The 21,687-nt window shown below is 54.2% G+C and overlaps 1 protein-coding gene across 13 annotated transcripts in view; it reads left to right on the top strand.

The window, feature by feature from the left end:
- slmapa (sarcolemma associated protein a) overlaps positions 1-21,687 on the top strand; it is a 39,308-nt gene that overhangs the window by 13,423 nt on the left and 4,198 nt on the right. For 3 of the 13 annotated variants that reach the window (XM_067244492.1, XM_067244501.1, XM_067244581.1), the window contains 19 exons: positions 683-719; positions 3,394-3,456; positions 3,884-3,979; positions 4,134-4,205; positions 4,521-4,661; positions 4,856-4,993; positions 5,082-5,250; positions 5,545-5,595; positions 6,513-6,572; positions 8,309-8,371; positions 10,247-10,306; positions 11,405-11,479; positions 13,038-13,118; positions 13,582-13,641; positions 19,199-19,324; positions 19,525-19,599; positions 19,796-20,101; positions 20,338-20,455; positions 21,436-21,607. In XM_067244492.1, the coding sequence (XP_067100593.1) occupies positions 683-719; positions 3,394-3,456; positions 3,884-3,979; positions 4,134-4,205; positions 4,521-4,661; positions 4,856-4,993; positions 5,082-5,250; positions 5,545-5,595; positions 6,513-6,572; positions 8,309-8,371; positions 10,247-10,306; positions 11,405-11,479; positions 13,038-13,118; positions 13,582-13,641; positions 19,199-19,324; positions 19,525-19,599; positions 19,796-20,101; positions 20,338-20,455; positions 21,436-21,607 (1,963 nt within the window). Of the gene's footprint in view, positions 1-682; positions 720-3,393; positions 3,457-3,883; positions 3,980-4,133; positions 4,206-4,520; positions 4,662-4,855; positions 4,994-5,081; positions 5,251-5,544; positions 5,596-6,509; positions 6,573-8,308; positions 8,372-10,246; positions 10,307-11,404; positions 11,480-13,037; positions 13,119-13,581; positions 13,642-19,198; positions 19,325-19,524; positions 19,600-19,795; positions 20,102-20,337; positions 20,456-21,435; positions 21,608-21,687 lie in introns of all 13 variants that reach the window. The other 10 variants (XM_067244528.1, XM_067244599.1, XM_067244565.1 and 7 more) reach the window with 8 other exon arrangements.

Here is a 21,687-nt window from a genome sequence, read left to right as displayed (position 1 = left end):
CAAACCAGAACCGCTCTCCAATACTTTGGAGAGCTTTTCAGAGAACAGTCCTCTTCTGGAATCTCAATCCTTCAGTCCAAACCCCCCCCCCCCCCCCCCCCCATTAAGTCAAGACTCAATCTTGACTTAATGTTTACACTCCATCTGTTGAGTTTCTGGAGCGTGGCGTATGGCCCTCCCGTCGACAGCTTTCCTGTCCAGTCGGACCCTCGTGGTCGACTGACAAACACGGGAGCGGCCAGCGCGCAAACCACCTGCCCGTCACCAGGACAACCGTCTCGCACCCGAACGTTTCCGAGGGCGTCGGCTCGTCTTGGCTCGAACTGGTTTAAGCGTGCGCGCGTGGGGGGGGGGTGCGCGCGCACCAACAAAGGCTGTGTGTTCAGCTCACGCCAAGACCACATCTGTGGCTGTGTGCTTGAACACTGGGGATTTCTTGTGTCTCGTACTGAGGTGAAGGGGGGGGGGGGGGGAAGAGAACAGGGAGTTAGATAAGGCTGTTGAGTTGCACCCTGGGCTCCGGTTCTGTCTGCTATGTTGCTGCGCCCACTGTTAAAGATTAACAGAGAGCTATGTTGAGCAACATTCCTGCTCCAGTTTTTTGCCCTTTTTCCCCTGTCTCCCAAGACTGTACACAAAGTTGATAACACCTCTTTCTCTCTCTCTTGTCTCTCTCCGCTAGTGTCATTCAAGCACCGCTCCCACTACCCGTTGACAAGGTAAGTCTGTTCACCGACGCTAGTTTATTGTCTGCTTCTCTGTGTGTGTGAGACTTGTCGGTCTGAGTGTGTGGGGATCGAGGACTGTTGTCCTGCGTGTGTGATCTCACCGATGTAAGCGGGCCAGTGGCAGACGCGACGAGCGTGTGGGGTTTTGTGTCTGTCCACGGCAGACGCGTTGGCCACATTCGACGATGTGATCAAAAGCTGCCTTTGGCTTCAAGCGCCGTCAAGATGGTGCCCTGAAGTGTGTGTGTGTGTGTGTGTGTGTCTGTGGGCTGTTTTCAGGCCGTCTCATGCCTGCTTGTGTTTGTGCTACAAGGTTGTGCTATCAGTTTCGATATGGACCAGAGTTCATGAGGTGAATCAGATTCTGAGGTCATTCACCTCTCTCTTTGTCTTTCCCCCCCCGCTCGGTCTCTCTCCCTCTCTCTATCTATCCCTCTCTCCCTCTCTATCTATCCCTCTCTCTCCCTCTCCTCTGGTTTGAACGCTGAGAGAGAGAGCTCTGTAACATGCCTCAGTGTATGATGTCATCGTGCAGGGTGTAGTCGACTGCTTGTTGCTGTCCTCCTTCTCCCGTCTCCCTCTCTCTCTGGAGAAGACACTGCCAACCACTTCCCCCCGTGTCAACTCTCCCCTGCCCTTTTCCCTCATCGGAGGCGTGCCGCCTCTCACAGACTGCACAGTGTCAAGGGGGATGATGGCGTTCAGGACAGGCCCCAGTGGGTGTCACTCCCGACTCCTCCCAGAGGATCTCTAACCCTGAATGACTGTTCTCCCGGCCAATAAGACACTTGGATACGTCAGCTGAGGAATCATTTGAATGATTGTCCAGAACTGACATCTGGGACCCGTAGTGGTTTTGGATTGGAGGCGAATGACACCCGTGTCCTTTGCGCTGTCCCGCCTCGGAGCATCGTCCTGGCCCTGCTCCAGGATGAAGTTGGATAATGAACTCTCCTCCTTCCTCTCTCACATCCTGCTTGGGTTATATGTGCTAGCTAGCTTCCTCGCTAACGCTAACTCTCAACAGCATTAGACCAGTGGGGAGTTAAGAGACGCTGGAAAATAATGCTGCTGTCCCTACACCCAGAGCAGAGCAGAGTGTGTCTGGGGGGGGGGGTTCTTTCCTCTGGTGATTGGGATGTGCAGGCTTCTCGGTTAGGACATTTAATCACATTACAGAACAGGCCCCAATCTAATTACAGCTGCTCCTTGTACTTTGGGTCCTTCACTGCTCCAGCTTGTCGCTCTCGTTCTCTCACTCATTATCTCTTTCATAATCTCTGTCTCACACACACTCACGCTCTCACATACCTTATTTTAGCCTCCACAAATTAAGATGCTCAGACTGGTGTCACATGGACACACCTCTGTCCTGCTGGCCTGCAGCCAAACCGGGCTGAGACGGCCCCTCTCTCTCTGGTCCTGGGAGGAGGCCTGTAGAAACCACACAACTAGTCCCAAGCCTACGCACGATTCATACTAGCCTCTTTTTAACCAGGAATTCTGTCCGTCATCGTTCATGGTCACGAGAGCTGATGGCAGCCCGGACGCTAAAAGGCAGTCTAGAGCATCTAAAGTGTCGATCTTGATCGATTGGTCGGCTGAGATTGACGTGCCGGGTGGCTGGACGGTAGCCCTCTGACTCGTGTGAGTCGAGGCAGCGTGCTGATCGAAGGTTGACGTGATTTGGCGGATGTCACCTCTAACATGCAGTCCCAGTTGTGACCCAGGGCTGTGACCCAGGGCTGTGACCCTCGCGTCACACAGCCTCCTCAGCTGTGATCCCACCAGGGTCACACAGCCGTACACCCACTGAACTAACTAGACGTGTGTGTGTGTGTGTGTGTGTGTGTGTGTGTGTGTGTGTGGTAATGTCTGAGCCAGAGGCTGGAGCAGAGGGCTTGTGATGGTTCAGACTGGGATGAAGGGGGCAGGGAGGGGGGCGAGGGGGGGGGGGGGGGTGCAGCAGGGAGGCTATATCTGACTGCTGCATCTGACGCTGTCAATACTCCCCTGAGACATGGTGTGACTGAGGCCCTCTGGGCTGTCTGGAGCTTCTCTCTCTCTCTCTCTCTCTCGCTCTCTCTCTAGCTCCCCTCTCGCTCTCTCGCTCTCTCTCTCTCTCTAGCTCCCCTCTCTCTCTCGCTCTCTAGCTCGCCCTCTCTCTAGGTCTCGCTCGCTCTCTCTCTCTAGCTCTCGCTCGCACACACTCTCTCTCTGTGTGCTTGGGGTGCCTACCTTCCACTGTCTGGCCTGGGAAAGTGAAGGCCCCCTGCACATCATTGAAGGCTGACTGATCTGTATAATGTGTACCGTTTCTATATGTAATGGCCAGACACATACAAAAACCGTCTCTTTGGATAAACACGTCTTCTAACTGAAACATTTTTTATGTAAAAATAATGTATAAATATATAAAATTGTATTCAGTTAGCAGACGTGTTTATCCAAAGACGTTTTTTGTGTGTGTCTGACTTGTGCATGGATGGTTTTGGAAGAGTGTTTGTGTAATATGCAAATGCCTCTGTCATCGTGTGTGTGTGTGTGTGTGTGTGTGAGAACCAGTCTGGACCCTGCAGCTGACCTACCTAGCTGCTGTACCCGGGGGGCTGGTGTGTCAGACCAGACGCTACCCTCGGCTAACCACTGTTCATCTCCTCTGCAGGTTGCTGCAAACACGCCCAGCATGTACTCTCAGGAACTGTTCCAGCTCTCGCAGTATCTGCAGGTATGGAGCCCCACTGCCCCCTACTGGCCCGCAAGCAGAGCCACCCTCTCCTCCTCTCACAGTTGTAGCTCCATGTAGTGACTGTAGTGTCTTCTAGTTGATTAAGTAAAAGAAGATGAACTGAACTTCTTATTTTTTATTGTATATGAAAAGCTCAACATTTTGTCTGCATTTTTTCCCACTGCTCTCCTCCTCCACCACCACCATGCTTCTCTCCTCGCCCCCTCGCCTCATTCCCTAACCTCTCCTGCCCCTTGTCTCCTCTTCCTCTCCCCTATCTTCTCCTGTCCTTATTCCTCCTCCTCTGTCTCCTCTCTATACTCCTCCCCTGTCTCCTCCTCCCCTGTCTCCTCCTCCCCTGTCTCCTCGTCTCCTCCTCTCCTGTCTCCTCGTCTCCTCCTCCCCTGTCTCCTCGTCTCCTCCTCAGGAGGCCTTACACAGGGAGCAGATGCTGGAGCAGAAGTTGGCCACTCTGCAGCGCCTGCTGGCCTCCACACAGGAGGCCTCAGAGAGCAGCTGGCAGGTACACCTCCCCACCGTACCGCCATACTCTACACACACTCCAGACCAGGAGACCCCACACACACACGCACTTTACACACACTCTTGTACACAGTGGAAATATATGTGCGTGCGTGCGTTGGTTCAATGCTGATGTGTGTGTTTGTGTGCGTCAGGCTTTAATAGATGAGGACAGGCTTCTGTCCAGACTAGAGGTGATGGGGAGCCAACTGCAGGCCTACAACAAAGTAAGACCCAGGACCCAGGACCTGTCCTGTTCATGTCCAGTGAAGCTCCGCCTCATGGTTAACGCCATGACAACACCAGGCCTGATCTGACACCTCTCTCCTCCTTCTCTCATCCTCTCCTCTCTCTCCTCCTTCTATCATCCTCTCCTCTCTCTCCTCCTTCTATCATCCTCTCCTGTCTCTCCACTTTCTATCATCCTCTCCTTCTCTCATCCTCTCCTCTCTCTCCTCCTTCTCTCATCCTCTCCTCTCTCTCCTTCTTCATCTCCCCCCCCCCCCCCCCCCATCACCATCCTCCTTCTCCATCTGCCCCAGAACCAAACAGAAGATGGCATCCGCAAGGAGCTGGTGGCCTTACAGGATGACAAGCACAGCTACGAGACCACGGCCAAAGAGTCCCTGAGGCGGGTCCTTCAGGAGAAGATCGAGGTGGTCAGGAAGCTCTCCGAGGTGGAGGTATGGGACACACTCACGCACACACACACCTGTATACACTTGAATACACCATGAACTGATGTAAACATGCACGCTAGTACACAAACGGGCATCCGCGTCCTCTTCCACATGGACACACACTCAAGACTGTAGATATTCATACAAGACCATGGAATAAGTGTGTGTGTGCGCGTGTGTGTGTGTGCGCGCTGCAGAGGAGCCTCAGCAACACGGAGGACGAGTGCACCCACCTGAAGGAGGTGAACGAGAGGAACCAGGAGGAGCTGAGGGAGCTGGCCAACAAGTACAACGGAGCCGTCAACGAGATCAAGGACCTCACGGACAAGATCAAGGTGTGTGTCTGCTGGTGGACCAGGCTGGGAGGGGGGGGGGGGGTCAATGTCAAGAACACCGTCTGATAGTGTGTGTGTGTGTGCGCAGCTGGCAGAGGCCCGTCAGGAGGAGCTGACCCAGAAGGGGCAGCAGGAGAAGCAGGAGCTGCAGCTGAGGATGGAGGAGATGGAGGACAAGGAGCAGGCCCTGCAGGCTCGCATCGAGGCCCTGCAGGCAGATAACGACTTCACCAACGAGCGCCTCACCGCTCTGCAAGGTAGCCCCCCCACACACACACACACACGCGCCCTGGTTCTTCACAGCTTTTTGATATGTACATACACATGGACGCTATGACAAAGCCTCACACATTTCACCGCCAACTAACCTGCCCCCCCCCCCACGCTCGCGTGTACACACACACACACACACGTCCGCTGAGGTGTCTCTACTCCGGCGGGTGTTGGTTTCAGGGAGCTTGTCGGCTTGCATGGCACCCAGACAGCGAATTCCCAAAACGGCATTGTTAGTCACCCCACACCATCTCTTCTACTTGTTGTCCATCTTCCAGTGCGGTTAGAACAGCTGCAGGAGAAAAGCATTAAGGATAACAACAGTTTAGGTGAGTCTCGGGGTCACACATCGCCCCTCCCGCCCCCCCCCCCCCCCCCCCCCCCCCCACACACACACACTCTCACACAGTGTCCATGCTGCCAACCCTGCATCTCTTCCTCTTCTACTGACGCAGCATGAACACTTTCGCGTCCGCTCTGAGACCCATCCTAACCCCCTCGCTCCTCTCTGTGTCCTGGTGGAGATCTCGTCTGGTCTCTGCCACTGCACAGGAGGCAGGGCCCCCCCCGTGGGGGCTGACACGGGGCGAGTCCGCCCCCCTGCTCGTCCTCCTCCTGGTTTTGTCTCCTGTTTCGTCCGGTGCAGCCCAGCTCTCCCGCTAAGGCACTTTGCTCTTTTTCTCACGCAAACGCAACACTGCTCTGTTCAGCATGCCCTCTTCAAGACCCCTCCTCTCACTGCTGTTACCGTGTCTGTTCCTCCTCCCCCCCCCCCCCCCTCCCCTCCCTTCCTCCAGTCTCACGTCTGTCTCTCTGTCTGGGGATCTCGGTCGGCTTGGGTGACAGGGTGACCGCCCGGGGGACCGCACACCTGGAGTCTAGCCTTCCCAGAGTTCACACATGCTCAGTGGAGATTCTCGACTCGCGTCGTCATGGTCCAGCACTCGGCTGGTGTAGAAGCCATCACTGGTGTTCCACTTGGTTGTCAGGGAGTTTAAATGTTGCCCAAAGTACCCAATAGAAGTCCACAATTAAAATAATAATAACAATACACACTGAAAGATGTTCATTTGCAGCATGACCCAAGTAGCTATTGGACGGGGTCGTTTTTGTCCTGATCGTGGTCGTGTCGGATGGTTGGCGTGTGTAGGTGTGTGTGTGTAGGAGTGTGTCGGGCTCGGGGCGTGTCCTCAGCTGTGCTGTGTTTGTGGTCCTCAGCTGTGCTGTGTTTGTGTGACGTCAGCAGGGGGTCCAGATGAAGACGGCTCGTCCTCCTCCTCTGACCTCAGCACCCCGGAGGAAGACGGTACTAGTTCTGTCTCCTATGTCATGCCTGGTCCCACTGAGGGGGTCTGCTCTCCGCTCTCTCTCAAGCTGGCTCTGCCTTTCGCTCGCTCTCTCTCTTCCCCTCTCTCTTCCCCCCTCTCTTCCTCACTCTTCCCCTATATCTCTTCCTCTCTCACTCTTCCCCTCTCTCTCTCACTCTTCCCCTCTCTCTCCCACTCTTCCCCTCTCTCTCCCACTCTTCCCCTCTCTCTCCCACTCTTCCTCTCTCTCTCTCTCTCTCTCTCTCTCTCTCTCTCTCTCTCTCTCTCTCTCTCTCTCTCTCTCTCTCTCTCTCTCTCTCTCTCTCTCCTCTCTCTCTCTCTCTCTCTCTCTCTCTCTCTCTCTCTCTCTCTCTCTCTCTCTCTCAGTGTAAACATTCTTCTGGAGGCCCTGGGTTGTGGCTTTTTGTTTCTGCGGTGACTTGTAAGGTGGAAGAAGTGAAAAACTAACATTATAGCAAGTCCTAACCATGACAGTTCTGACCCCCTCTGCGTGTTGACCGTGGTGTGGCATGGGTCATGCTCTCGTAACACAAGTGCCGTTGAACGAGCTGCCGTCACAGAAGGGTCAGGGTTCTGGTTAGACCAGGAGATGCGGTCGCTCGGGCTGTTAAACAGCCAGGGTCTGGGGCCAGGGTCTGGGGCCAGGGTCTGGGGCCAGGGTCTGGGGCCAGGGTCTGGGGCCAGGGTCTGGGGCCAGGGTCTGGGCGTAAACATGGCCGCTTCACGTTTAGGGAGGAGGTCTCCCTGCATTTCTGACGCGCCAGCTGTTCAGGGTGGTCAGCCACAAGCCTCAGCCCGCACCTCTGCTCTGGAACAAAACTCTGGACACTGTGACACAGCTCTGGACACTGTGACACAGCTCTGGACACTGTGACACAGCTCTGGACACTGTGACACAGCTCTGGACACTGTGACACAGCTCTGGACACTGTGGCACAGCTCTGGACACTGTGACACAGCTCTGGACACTGTGGCACAGCTCTGGACACTGTGACACAGCTCTGGACACTGTGGCACAGCTCTGGACACTGTGGCACAGCTCTGGACACTGTGGCACAGCTCTGGACACTGTGGCACAGCTCTGGACACTGTGGCACAGCTCTGGACACTGTGGCACAGCTCTGGACACTGTGGCACAGCTCTGGACACTGTGGCCTGACTGACTCCATGTCCTCAGAGTGTGGCAGCTGTCGGCATGACGACACTCAAAAGTTTTAGTCCTAGGTGGTTTGAAGGGGCTTTAAAAAAAAAAAAAGAAGGTGGACGTTTGATCCCAGGTGCCTTGAAAGACGTTCCATGCCGGTCACAAACAGAGCGACCTTGAGGGACTTTGAGGGAGTGGATGACTGATCTGAGTGACGTGCGTGTGAGCCTGTTGAGGGAGCGCAGTCCTCCATAGACGCAGACAGAGAGGGTGCTCTCTGAAATGGGTCCCGCCTCTCGTTGTGATTGGCTCGGCCGGTTGGCCAACTGAGAGAGCCGTGAGGGAGGAGGGGGGGGTGGGGGGGGGGGGGGTGTCTGTCTGTCTCTGTCTGAGCCTTCTGCATCTCTGTCTGGCCCCTTGTTCCATGTCTGTTCATGATGTCCCCATAGAGCCTGTGTGTATCCTGTATTTGCCCCTTTTTTATATACCTCAGCTGTTTACTTACCCTTCTGACTGGAGGATGTTCTGCTAATGTTAATATTTAATGGAAGGTTTCTCTTTTTCTGTTAGACCACTATCTATTAAAGAGTGGAGGGGACTGCACTATTATCCAACATTACATTGAGTGCCAGCGTGAGTACACCAGACTTCTTTCCACTGCTTCTCTTCAGACAGACCAGAGACACAAGCAGACAGACAGACAGACAGACCAGAGAGACAGCGCAAAGAGAGAGAGGCAGACAGACAGACAGGCCAGAGAGACAGACAGGCCCCTTAAGGCACCCAGGGAGAGTGACCTGGCCCCATGACCTCAGACAGACATGTTCTCTCTTTACTCTCTTTACTGTCAGTGGGCCTCGCCATGTGAGTGGGTTCTTCCACTGCTACTATGAGCTCATAGAGCTATTTTCCACGCATGGTCCAAGATAGGGATGTACCAGCGCAAAAAAAAAAAGAAGCCATTAGTGTGAAACACGCTTAATATTAGTTAACGATAATCACCTGCTTTTAGTGCATCACCATTAAAGTAAATGGTTCTGTGCTTTCCCCCCCCCCCCCCCCCCCCCCCCCGAGTAAAACAACAGCAATTTAATCAGCTTTGACATTTGACGCTGCTCTGTTGACGTGTGCTTTGAGTTGGACTACTCGGCTCTCGATGACGTGAACCAACAGTGGGCGCGCTACACTGCTGTGCTTTCGAATGCTAGCCTCCGGTACAGACAGCCAACATGTGAACCTAGTAAAGAGTCAAGCGCTAGTGCAAGAGTACAAATAAGCCTTTCTTTAAAAAGCATTCTGCGGAAAAAATGCACACAAAGAAGTTAAAACGAAGCAAACCTAGCGTAACAGGCCACCAGGAGGAGTGTGGTGGAGAAGCCGCTAATGCTAATGAGCTGAAACGGGACACGTCTTTGTGTCGCACGCACAAGCAGGGACCCCGGAACGTAGGTAGATGGCGGATGTACGGTGAAAAAGAAACTTGACAAAGCAGAGAGGCTTCGATTCCTGACAACAGCCACGCAGTGGGAGGTTGTTGTCAACAGCGGAGGCCTTGTGAATGACCTGTCACGGTGGAATTTATACCGTCTGAATGGCCCATTGTAAACAGTCAAGCATTGTTATTCAGGCGTTCTAAAAATGTTTTTCAATTTGCATATTCCGATATGGCTATCATTTTCTTTCCTTGTGCCTGTCTTATAATGAACCGCGTGGGTTCCAGGCTTGACCAACCGATTTGAGGATAAAACCAAACTGTAGATGAAAATATCAACCGTCTGCAGGGTTTCATCCACGTTCATCCTGGTACCCACTCCCAGGATCCATATGGGTGCTTCCCTCCTAGTCCAGGTTTCTTCATCTACCACCTTCTGTGAACTACCTTCCCGTGAGAGAGAGTGTTGTACGGTCCTAACGATGAAGGCACATGCTGTAGGACATGGTTGCTGTAGAGGTGGTCTAGCAGCAAAGGTTGTTTCTTTTCTGGATGACCCTGGACCCCCCCCCCCCCCCCCCCCCCCCCCGCCGCCCCCAAATGGGCCGGTCCTGCAGGTTAGGATGTATCATGACCAGCTGTACCTGGGCTGTGGGGGGGGTGTGCTGCTGCATGGCGTCTCCTAACTTCCCTAACGTCCCTGGATGGATTAACCCCCTGGCTCCCCTCACTCACGCGTGTTCTGTTCTCGTCTGTTTGAGAGGACGTAGGAAGTGGTTCTCTGATAGGATACGGTCGACCCGTGGCTTCCTGTTCTCGAAATGGGCCGCTTTTGGACAAGGGGCTAAAATGCAAACGCCTCGGCAATCCACGCCTGGCATCCAATTGGTCGATACGTTTGACTCATTTAGTTGGGGCTATGAAGAAAAAAACCCACATTTGAATATGCACGATGCCACAGCAAAACACGCTGTGATGATATACAGGATGTAGACAGTGATGTCATGCAGGTTGAACAGCATCATCATCAACGCCTTCATGGCCTCCTCTCACTGCGCTCCGTGTCCCCTCCACAGCCGTGATGCAGCTGAAGGATGCCGTGGGCTCGTCGCTACACAAGCTAGCCAACTTTGACGGTAAGCGGTGTGGTTGCTGGAGGTGCCTGTGTCACTCGGTCACTCGCAGCAGAAAGCTGGCCCGAGACCGTGCTGCTTTAATGGTCATGTGTAGCTAGCATAGACCATGCTCTGAGGGAAAGGTCAACCCTATCCAAATATGTTCAGCAGGTGTGCCCTTTGATAGGTCAGTGTTCTTCTCAAACTATTTGAATGCTCCATTTGAAGGAACCGAAGGTTGTAAGGATGGGCGACGCGCGTGCACACGCTCGCACACACTCACACACACTCACCTACTCTTAACCTAATTAGCAGTCTACTGACAAGACATCAGTCCTATTTGTATCTGATGGCTTAGCATGCTATGCTTCCCCAATGAGTATAATTAAACAATGAGAATGTTTGTCCATTCAAACACTGTATTTTCATCATATATGGAAGACTGAGGTTGAGTGTCAGGGAAGGGAGTTTCCTCACGTCCTATTTTAGCCTTTTCTATTTGTGAGCGGTGACAGGATGAGCACCCTGCGACGATGACTCAGCTAGCTCTGGAGCAGCCTACTCTCTCCCGCTCTCTCTCCCTCTCTCTACCGCTCGCTCTACCGCTCTCTTTCCCACTCTCTCCCGCTCGCTCTCTCTACCGCTCTCTCTCTCCCGCTCGCTCTCTCTCCCGCTCGCTCTCTCTCCCGCTCGCTCTCTCTACCGCTCTCTCTCTCCCGCTCGCTCTCTCTACCGCTCTCTCTCTCGCTCTCTCTCTCGCTCTCTCTCCCACTCTCTCTCCCACTCTCTCTCCCACTCCTACTTTCTCTCCCACACTCTCTCTTACTCTCTCTCCCCTTCCCTCTCTCCCACTCTCTCTTCTGACTGTTTGAGCCATGTCCAATGAGGTCTGAAAATGCACCTCTTCATACTCTACATGAACTGTCATTTTATCTAAGGATTGACATTTAACCACTCTATTACTGTTAACCAATAGCACAAAAAATGATCTCAAACACAGATGAAGCTGTTTTATTTGACGACACAGTCCCTGGAGATCCCTCTAGAGGTCCTGTCTGGTGATGTTGTGTAACTGTCCTGGACCAGACTGGTCTAATCTTCTGATGTCTTGTTCTTCAGATGTCATAGATGCTCACCTCCAGAACAACCAGACGGCAGATGAGGACAGTTTGGCCAGTCCAGACAGACTCAAAGGTAAACACTCAACTGTCTACGTTCAACAACAGGGGTGGATTTGGCACCTGCCTGTCGCTACTGTGGCTAACACTTTAATGCCACAGTGGTGGCATTAGACTGACATATTTATTTGCCATAGTTTATCGATGCCTCGCAGTATGTTGGTCACTAATGTAAAACTGAGTACATCAACTGCGGATGGTGAGCCCCCAAAAAATATTTTTCTCAACGTCAACCACGTGACCTGATGAACCCTGCCTCACACACACACACAGCACCTGATGAACCCTGCCTCTCACACACACAGCACCTGATGAACCCTGCCTCTCACACACACAGCACCTGATGAACCCTGCCTCTCACACACACAGCACCTGATGAACCCTGCCTCTCACACACACAGCACCTGATGAACCCTGCCTCACACACACAGCACCTGATGAACCCTGCCTCACACACACACAGCACCTGATGAACCCTGCCTCTCACACACACAGCACCTGATGAACCCTGCCTCTCACACACACAGCACCTGATGAACCCTGCCTCACACACACAGCACCTGATGAACCCTGCCTCACACACACACAGCACCTGATGAACCCTGCCTCTCACACACACAGCACCTGATGAACCCTGCCTCTCACACACACAGCACCTGTCTAAGCGCTCCTCTCTGTACCGTGTGGTTCTACATCTGGCGTGGCATCATAAGATCCTGGGCTCCTCTATCCCCCGGAGATTACGGTCTCAGATTATTGCGACTCAGATTAGCACCGCTGCCCTGCCGCACAAAGAAAGGCTGGCGTAGGTCCAGGGTAATCCTGCGGCTGTCCACACAGTGGCTGGACACGCCACTAATGAGGCATGCTGGGACACCGTCATCCCAGTAGCCCCGGGGCTTATTTTAGAGTCCAACCTATGTCGGTTTTCCGTCTCCTCACGCCTTTCTCGCGCGCTGCCACCGACCGGGCCCGCGTGACTCCGTGCTGTGTGGTGGCACGAAAACAAACGTCCGCTCCCAGCAAGGCTTAGCCCAGCCCCACATTGGGGTGTGCCTAAACAGTCGTAGCCATTGTTGTGGCTTTGAAAAACCGCCTGGACATTTTTTCCCCCACCTCATCCCGCATACCAAAGTGGTCGAGCACTATTGCTGAATTTACAAACTACCTGTTTTGGGCCCAATGGGGTTGTGGGTGGGTGGGTGGGGGCGACCCCCAGGACAAAGGCCTGACCAGGCTGCTATTTTAGCAGCCAGCTGCCCCCCCCCCCAGCCCCCCCCTCCCATCCCAGAGGCAGGCAGACCCGCAGCTGATGACCATGTGTGGGGGAACATGGTCCTGCAAAAGGGAGGACCAAACCATTATCCCCCAGCAGGATCTCATTAGTCCCCACTGTCTTGACATGCATCAGTATCAAGAGTGAGAGAATCATGTCTATAAGTAACGCTTCTTGCGTGTATTTATAGTCCCCTTCGTTTAACACACGCTCTGTGGTGAGAGTGTGGCTGAGACTGTGACTGCCCCCCCCCCCCCCCCCTCTCCTCATCTGAATGGTACGTCCCTTTCTCCTGTAGAAAACACCATAGATGCTAAAGAGTCGGACATGTCAGACACACTGAGCCCCAGCAAGGACCGCAGCAGCGACGACACCTCAGGTACACACATTTCTCTTCCTTTCTATAGAAATATAGAAATACTTTGTGTTTTACTGGTACCATACCTTTTGTTATTAACTATTGTAAAAAAAAAAAAGAAAAGAAAAAAAGAATGCTTGTTGATTTATCTACTTCATAAAAAAAAAATATTGGAAAAGAGTTCTTATCTACCTTAGGTTCTTTTTATGTATAGTTATACAGATAATAGATCCTAGATTTCATTTGTGTGTGTGTGACACTGCCCCTCAGTTCTAGTGTAATCTGTGGCCAGTGCAGGGATAACAGTTGTTTTCAGAAGGCTCTGACTAGTCCAGGGTTGACTAGCGTGACTGACCACTAGTAGATCCATAGTTCAGACGACTGTGTGTGTGTGTGTCGATTTAGTTTTCCACAGCATCCGTGGACTGGTGCCAGGTGGGTTGTGCGTGTGAACTGTGCGCTCTCTCTCTCTCTCTCCCCCCAGACGGGAACATGGACGAGCAGGAGCTGAACGAGCCTCAGAACAGGGTGGCGCTGCTCAAAGGTACGTCACTGCTGCTCACCTCCCCCTGTCTCTCACCACGGTGACCGGCCCTGTGTTCACGTGAGCCCACGGCTCCATCCCCTCCTGTGGTCCGTCAAGCACCAGTCACAAGGTAGTTTGCGGTCTTCAGCAGTGTTGGATCCAGTGCAACGTGGACATTGTTAGTGGACGTCAGAGGCTGTTTGGTGGACCACCAGAGCCTGGCAGGGCGTGGCATCAGGAATGAGCCACAACCATATATGGAGTGGTTCTGGGAGGGGTGGTGTTGGAAACTCCACTTCAGTCTGGCTGGTCCTGCCAGTCCTGTCACTGACTGAGGAGAAGGAACTCATGTTCAGGTGTTTGTTTGTTTTGAGGAGGTTGGGGGGCAGATCTGGAGTGATCCGAGCCCTGACGTGTTCCTGCTTTCTCCCCTCATCCCTCTCTGATCCCTGCAGCTGTCCTTGCCCATCCCTGGAGGGAGGGAGGGGTGGGTGGGAATGGTGGGGAGCACAGAGACACACTCTGGGAATGTAAACCTATTACAGTGTAATTAGTAAGGGGAACCTGATGGGACTTACAGCAGGAAGGTCACGGATTGCCACACACACATACACACACACCTTTATCCATGTTGTGTGAGACCTTTATCCATGTTGTGTGAAGATCAGCCATGCTACACAAGAAGGCAATCCTGTTCACACACCAGTGGCACGTCAGCTGCTGTTGTGTGTCTTGGCGTGCCATTCAGCATCCCTACCACCAGGGGGTACCGTCTCCTGGGTCGGGAGGACGCGCAGGGTTTACTCACCACACAGCTGTGACCCAGTTCACCTCAATCAGCCTGATACTGTTCACAGAGCCAAAAACTCCCATTAAACCGATTTGGCTAGAAAGCGTCCCTCTCCTGTGAGGGATAATGAGGGAGGTTGAGGGCAGCCCTGTGCGTGGATAGGCTTAGAGAGAGGAGCTCTTTGACAGAGGGTTACGAGACGCGGTATTGGACTGTCTGTTACGAGACCATCTCTGAAAGCCATTGTGGATGTATGGTACTTGGCGAGTGGATAATTCCACTTGGTGCTGTGTGGTGTGAAACGTCTTTAGTTCTGGGTCAGAGAGAGTTAATCCCCCGTGTGTGTGTGTGTGTGGGAGAGAGAGAGAGAGTGTGTGTGTGTGTGTGTGCGCTTAGTGCTTGGTGCTGCGGCTAACTGCGCTCTGAGGTCAACCACCACTAGGTCCTCAGACCTCAGGTGAAGGACATCATTTACACTCTGTCTCGCCTCACACAATGAAATCCTATCGAACTATTTGAACTTTCTAGAACAACTCCACCTCCTCCACACACACACACACACACACACACACACACACACACACACCTGTGCTTCCTGACCAACTGTATCTGGAGGGCAGGAGTGTGTGTGTGTGTGACTCACCACGTGACTCAGCAGGATTGTACGTGTGTCATCCTCGCCCCCTCAGCCGTCGTCTCCTGTTCTCAGACGTGGCTGTCCGGGGGACGATCACCTGGGGAGGCCAGGGGTCACTGAAAGGTCACACACCGTCACTGCAACCCCGGGGCTGTGCACTAGAGGGAGACAGTGGTCCTCACTGGGTTTAACAGGAAGCTGGCTGGACATGGCTCACAACCGCCGTAGAGCCCTGAAATGTAATTGATCAGCCTGTAAGGCTTTCGTTGAAATGCAGGCATGAAGCTAGTGGAGTCTTGTGTCGAGAGAGGCTCTTTAGTTCTGGCTCAGTGATGCAGCGTCTCCCACAAGCCCCTCTGGCCCCAGCAGGACCCAGCCGGGAGGGGGAGGAGAGACACTGCTGGGTCTGGGTCTGGCTGCCTCCATGTCTGCCTCCCTGCCCTGCCCTGACCCCAGGCACAGTCCCTCACAATGGACCTGCTGAAACCCTGCTTCCTCACCCTGTATGCACACACACACACACACACACACACAAACCACTCCGGACTCCAGGATTAGCTGAATCCTGTTAGGGGAAAACCATCATTACCTCATCACACCACTGGGCAGCCAAATGGCAAAGACCAGGGTCCTGTCCTGAAGCTGGTCATGTCTCTGGCTGGCTCCTCACACTTACATTCACTCACTTTTCAGTCAGCAACCTACCAGTACTGGAATGGTGTACGCTCAGGCGAGCTTGTCTAGATGGGCTTTCAAACTCGCTTCTCTTCTCCAGTGCTATTTCATCCTACAAGAGGAACTGTCTTAAGTCAAATGTCCGACAAAACCGTGTGACCTAAGCAAGGCTCTATCCTGAGGAATGACATCATAAAATAACCAGCACACTGCTGTTCCACACAGGCTTTTACGACAGTTCCCCCCAGACCACCTTCAGCCTCTAGGAGTAGCCTCCCTTTCAGCCTCTCCAGTAGCAGCCTCCCTTTTTAGCCTCCCTCCAGTATCTGCCTGAGCACAGTAGCTGAACCAGGCCTGCCTCTAATCTGTGGGCTGTTTCCATCAGGGCCCACTTTGTGGGCAGCAGGGCTGTTTCCATCAGGGCCCACTCTGTGGGCAGCAGGGCTGTTTCCATCAGGGCCCACTCTGTGGGCAGCAGGGCTGTTTCCATCAGGGCCCACTCTGTGGGCAGCAGGGCTGTTTCCATCAGGGCCCACTCTGTGGGCAGCAGGGCTGTTTCCACCAGGGCCCACTCTGTGGGCAGCAGGGCTGTTTCCATCAGGGCCCACTCTGTGGGCAGCAGGGCTGTTTCCATCAGGGCCCACTCTGTGGGCAGCAGGGCTGTTTCCACCAGGGCCCACTCTGTGGGCAGCAGGGCTGTTTCCATCAGGGCCACATTGTTCAGTGTCCTGGCTGGCACGCAGTCTAAACCCCTCCAGGATTAGGGGCCTTAAGACTGCCCTGGTATGCGTGCCAAGGTGTGCCAGGGAGTTAGAGAGGTATTGTGTGCGTGTTTGTTTTCTAGTCTGTCGGTAAGGCAACCGATGTTAAAATGACTCGCCCCCCCAAAGTAAGATTAGTGTGCACTCGTGTGTGTGTGTGTGTGTGTGTGTGTGCCTTGTGTTCAATTGCAGGGGCATGTCTCTGGAAAGACGTCATTTTATTTAGTTGTTTATTGTATCTGTCAGTGAGATGACCTCTATAAATAGAGGATACATGCAGTGGGCCCTCTGCTCTATAATTGTGTAAAATGTTTGATCGTCAAAGCCTCGCACGCCTCGCAGCAGCATCACAGAGCGGCCTGCTCTGTCATTAGAGCGGATCACAAGGTGACACACAGCGTCTCTGCTTTGATATCCACCCAAATCTCCACACGCGGGTCAAACCAGCCCTCTGCTGGGAAACAGGGGTTACAAGGTGTGTCACCGAGGGGCATGCGGTGTGAATTGCGGTCAATCATGTCTCTTTAAAGATGTCTCTTTTTTTTTGCACCCAGCCTAGCTACCGCTATCGTGTTTTACCTCGGGGGAGGGGGGAGGGGGGGGGGTTGCCATACCGACCCTCTCTCTGTTGAGACACTAGAGGAGGCTGTGGCGCTGGCTCCAGTGTGGGTTGTGGTCCCGGGGAGCCAGGGTGAGGTCAGTGGAGTGCCGGCGTTGGGGCTGGCTGCCTCCCTGGCCCGGGCAGGCCTGTCACAGGCCCTCCAGGCTCATTAGCACGCCGCTGCTGCTGCTCGCTGCTGATGATGACAGGAGCCAGGGGAGGGTTTGATCAGCCCTGTTTGGATTACATGTCCTCTCATCACTGGGATGGCAGCACTTCAGAGAGGAGGGTTAGGTGGTGGTGGTGGGGGGGGGGGGTTACATTAGATCATAGACTTTCGTCCCGACTTTCATTCCAAGGAGTTTAGCCCCCCCCCCTCTTCCCATAGAAGGAAGGGAGCCAGGCCACAAGAATAACAGTGGGGGTGCGCCAACCTCCTCAGTGGCCTTAGTGTGGCGGCGGTGGGGTGGGGGAGAGAGCAGAGCGGAAAAGAGAGAGACCGAGCGGAGGGGGAGAGGGATACCTCGCCGACCGCAGCTATAAACAGCCCAGGATGACATAAGCCCCAACATCTGGCCATGGAAGCAGAGCTGGGACGGTCGTTCGGTCTCTTGAGGAAAGGGAGGGGGGGGGGAGCATGAGGATTCCCATTGGACAGCTATGTTCCAGACCACATCAAGCTCTCGCTGGGATAGGCTGGTTTGGTCGCAGTGTGCGGGGCGAGATGCCCCAGGGTTTAAGAAAAAAGAACGTTTCCTCCAAAAATGCCCCTCTCCACCCCTCCCCTCAAATGTAGAGGAGCTTGACGGTTGAAAGGGGTGTCTGGACAAAGGTTATGTTGTGTGAAGCGTGTGTTTAGCTGTGAGGGGAATGTGACGTGGGCCCGTAGGCCTGACAGAGACCTCAGTGAGCCCAACACTACCGTTTCATAATCCCCCTGTCTGCTGGGTTAGGTCATCGTTACCACACACACACACACACACACACACACACACACAGACAGAAGGCAAGCATTATGAAATGGCCGTTGAACCATGATCTCTCTTTCTGTCTCGGTCTATCTCTCCCTCTTTCTGTCTTTCTCTCTGCCTCTGTCTCTCTGCCCTTCTCTCTCTTTGTCTCTCTCCCTCTTTATGTCTCCTTCCAACTGTCAGTCTCGCTGTCCCTTTCACATTCCATCCCACCCATATGGCTCATCTATTGTCGCCCCCCCCCCTCCCCTCCCTCCTCTGGTGGGAACAGCAGTGAGGTCATCAGAAGCAGATCTCTCCGGGGCTGTTTTTAATCTCCACCTCGTCTGAAAGATTCACTCATATAACGGACCTCTGCAATGTTTCCCATGTGGGCGCTTGTTGATCCGACTGGTTTAATGCCTAAACTCTTTTTTTTAAATGACAAAAACACACCCGCCCCGAGCAAGTAATTGTATTGTGCGCACACACACACGTTACCTAACACACAAGTTATTTCAAAGGGTCGTGTTGCAAGTTATTAGTAGTCGAGAATGACGATGAGTTGTACTTCCTGTGTGGCCCAGGCTTGACCCCAAGCCACGGCCCACATCTCAGTCTCACAGCTAGCCTCTGCAGGACTACACACACACACACACACACACACACACACACACACACACACACAGTGTTAAGGAAAACGACAGGGTTGTCTACTATTGTATGTGGGAGTATTGAAACACAGAGAGCAGACAAACCATTTCTGTGTCTAACCCCCTGTGTGTGTGTGTGTGTGTGTGTGTGTGTGTGTGTGTGTGTGTGTGTGTGTGTGTGTGTGTGTGTGTGTGTGTGTGTGTGTGTGTGTGTGTGTGTGTGTGTGTGTGTGTGTGTGTGTGTGTGTGTGTGTGTGTGTGTGTGTGTGTGTGTGTGTGTGTGTGTGTGTGTGTGTGTGTGTGTGTGTGTGTGTGTGTGTGTGTGTGTGTGTGTGTGTGTGTGTGTGTGTGTGTGTGTGTGTGTGTGTGTGTGTGTGTGTGTGTGTGTGTGTGTGTGTGTGTGTGTGTGTGTGTGTGTGTGTGTGTGTGTGTGTGTGTGTGTGTGTGTGTGTGTGTGTGTGTGTGTGTGTGTGTGTGTGTGTGTGTGTGTGTGTGTGTGTGTGTGCAGACGAGCTGCGCAGGGCCAACCTGGAGCCCGGGGACACGGAGCAGGTGATCAGCCACCTCCACAGAGAGCTGCTGGAGGCCCAGGAGCTGGCCAACACCGGCAAGCAGAGGTGTCTGGAGCTCCAAGGTACTGCTGACCCCGAGTAGAGGAGACCCTGGGGGGGGTGTCCATGTTGGGAGTTCTCCTGGAACTGATTGATGTGTAAAACAGTGAGGTGTTGCGCTTAGGCTTTCATTTCGTGGGAGAGCTTTCACTGGAGTTGAGGGATGTGTCCAGGGTGTGTGTGCCCCGGGTCAACCTGTGTGTTGTTGTTGTTGTCGTCCCAGCTCTGCTGGAGGAGGAGAGGAGGAACAACAGGCAGCAGACTGAGGAGTCTGCCAAGCAGATCCAGTACCTGCAGAGTGAGTGTCAAGTAACACACACACACACACACGTACACGTACGTATATGAAATGCTCCCACATTCCCACTCTCCATCACCACGCCCTCCTCCTTCACACACGCGCACACACTGCCACACAAAAATACACCACATATCCACTCTCAATCCCACACACACGACATCATCTAACGTCCGTGTGTGTGTGTGCGGTGCAGCCCAGCTGGGGAAGCTGCAGGCGGACATGGAGGCTCTGCGGGAGCAGCGTGAGAGCACCCTCAGCAGCACTCGAGAGGAGCTGTACAGCGCCCAGGAGGAGGTGCTGGTGCTGCGCCACGCCATGGAGGCCGCCACGGCCGAGCGCGAGCGCGACATCGCCGCCCTGCAGGGCGACCTGGGCGGCATGAGCGGCGAGCTGGAGCGCTGGCGGGCGGCGGCGCAGCAGTACGAGCGGGAGATCGAGGCGCTGCAGGCCACCTTCCTGCAGCAGAGCCAGCACCAGCAGAGGGCCAGCCGGCTGCAGGGTAAACACGCGCGCTGCCGCGCTGGGGCGTCTCCACCAGGGGGCGGTGGGGAGGTGTGAGAGGGGAAATGGGGGGGGACAAGAGAGGCTAGAAAACAAGTTATTTAAGGCGTGGTGAGAGAGACGCTCTTTTGTTGACTGAGTATGAAGAGTCTACTTTTGGAAAATGCTTAGCGGCTCTTTATTGAAATCCCTTCTTTCGTGTGTGTGTGTGCGCGCACGTGTGTGTGTCCTCAGATGAGCTGGAGAAGCTGCAGAGGGACTGCTGCGGGCTGCAGGAGGAGTGTGACGGCCTGCGCTCGGAGAAGGGCTCCCTGCTGAGCACACTGAGCCGGCTGGAGAGCGAGCTGGACAGGTGGGGGCTCGTCACGCGCTGGCCCCGCCACGACCCCGGCCTCCTCCTGGGGCTGGGAGGGGGGGAAGCAGGGGGAGGGGGCTGAGATGGGGAGGGAAAGGGAGGGAGGGAGAATTGGAGGGAGAGGACAGGATGCTTGGAGAGAGCAACAGTCAACTCATCAGTGTGAGTGGAGTGCTGACTGTCACATAAAGTGTGTGTGTGTTTGAACTCTACCACCGTGCAGACGGGGAGTAGGCTGACTGACACAATAGATTATGCTTAGTGTTACTCAACCTCTGACACATACTGTCTCACACACACCACACACACCCTTCTGTGAAATGCAGTGGGCTCAGCCAGCTCCAGCCCCCCCGCCCCCTCCCCCCCCCCCCCCCCCCTCCTCCCCCCCTCCGTCAGCAGTGTGTTCTCCTGCTCTGGGCCTGGTGCTGGCTCGGGGTGCTGGCACAGGGTGTGACACCTGTCTGCTCCCCTACAGGAGAGCCCAGCTCAGCAGACAGCACATCATGGCAAGGAAACGGAAGCTCTCGGTCACATTAAAGGGCTGTGTGTGTGTGGGTGTTGTGTGTGTGTGTGTGTGTGTGTGTGTGTGTAACAAAGGCAGTCTGTTTGCGAGACCCTCTCCCAGACACTTAATCGGTCTAAGGGGAAGCATGAGGAGGAAGGGTGTGCGACAGACAGAGTGGAGTCCTTTGTTACTGTACACCTGTGGTTCTCCTCTGGTAGAGCCCTCTGTTCAACACTCTCAGTTACACAGAGAGCGTGTTCTCCACTCTGCTCTCAGCCACAAGGCCAGATGGCGTCCCAGGTGTCTCTTTGGACTGTCCGTCATGGCTGGGGGGGGGTCAGGTGACCATGGGTGTCCGAAGACGCCAGAAATGAATACATGTTACGGCGGTGCTGATGAGGAGAAACGTGATGGGGCTCCTTTTTAACAGCACCCCCCCCCCCCCCCCCCTTCACCTCCCTCCCTCCCTCAGCTCGCGGGAGCAGAGTGCCAGTCTGAGCAGCAGCCTGAGGGTTCTGGAGCAGAGCCAGGGGGCGCTAGAGAGCAAGCTGGGCTCCCTCCAGGACCAGCACCTGCAGGACGCCGCCCAGCTCCAGACCCAGCTGGCCCAGGCGGACTCCCGCACACACAGCCTGCAGAGGGAGGTGGGTCTCACGCACACACAGACACATCCAGACACGTACGTCGTTCCAGCGTTGCTCATGTATTGTGTCTGTTTTCGTGC

This window comes from Osmerus mordax, chromosome 1 (assembly GCF_038355195.1).
Source record: "Osmerus mordax isolate fOsmMor3 chromosome 1, fOsmMor3.pri, whole genome shotgun sequence".
In the NCBI taxonomy this organism is placed as follows: Eukaryota; Metazoa; Chordata; class Actinopteri; order Osmeriformes; family Osmeridae; genus Osmerus; species Osmerus mordax.
This window is presented reverse-complemented; position numbering and strand designations above follow the sequence as displayed.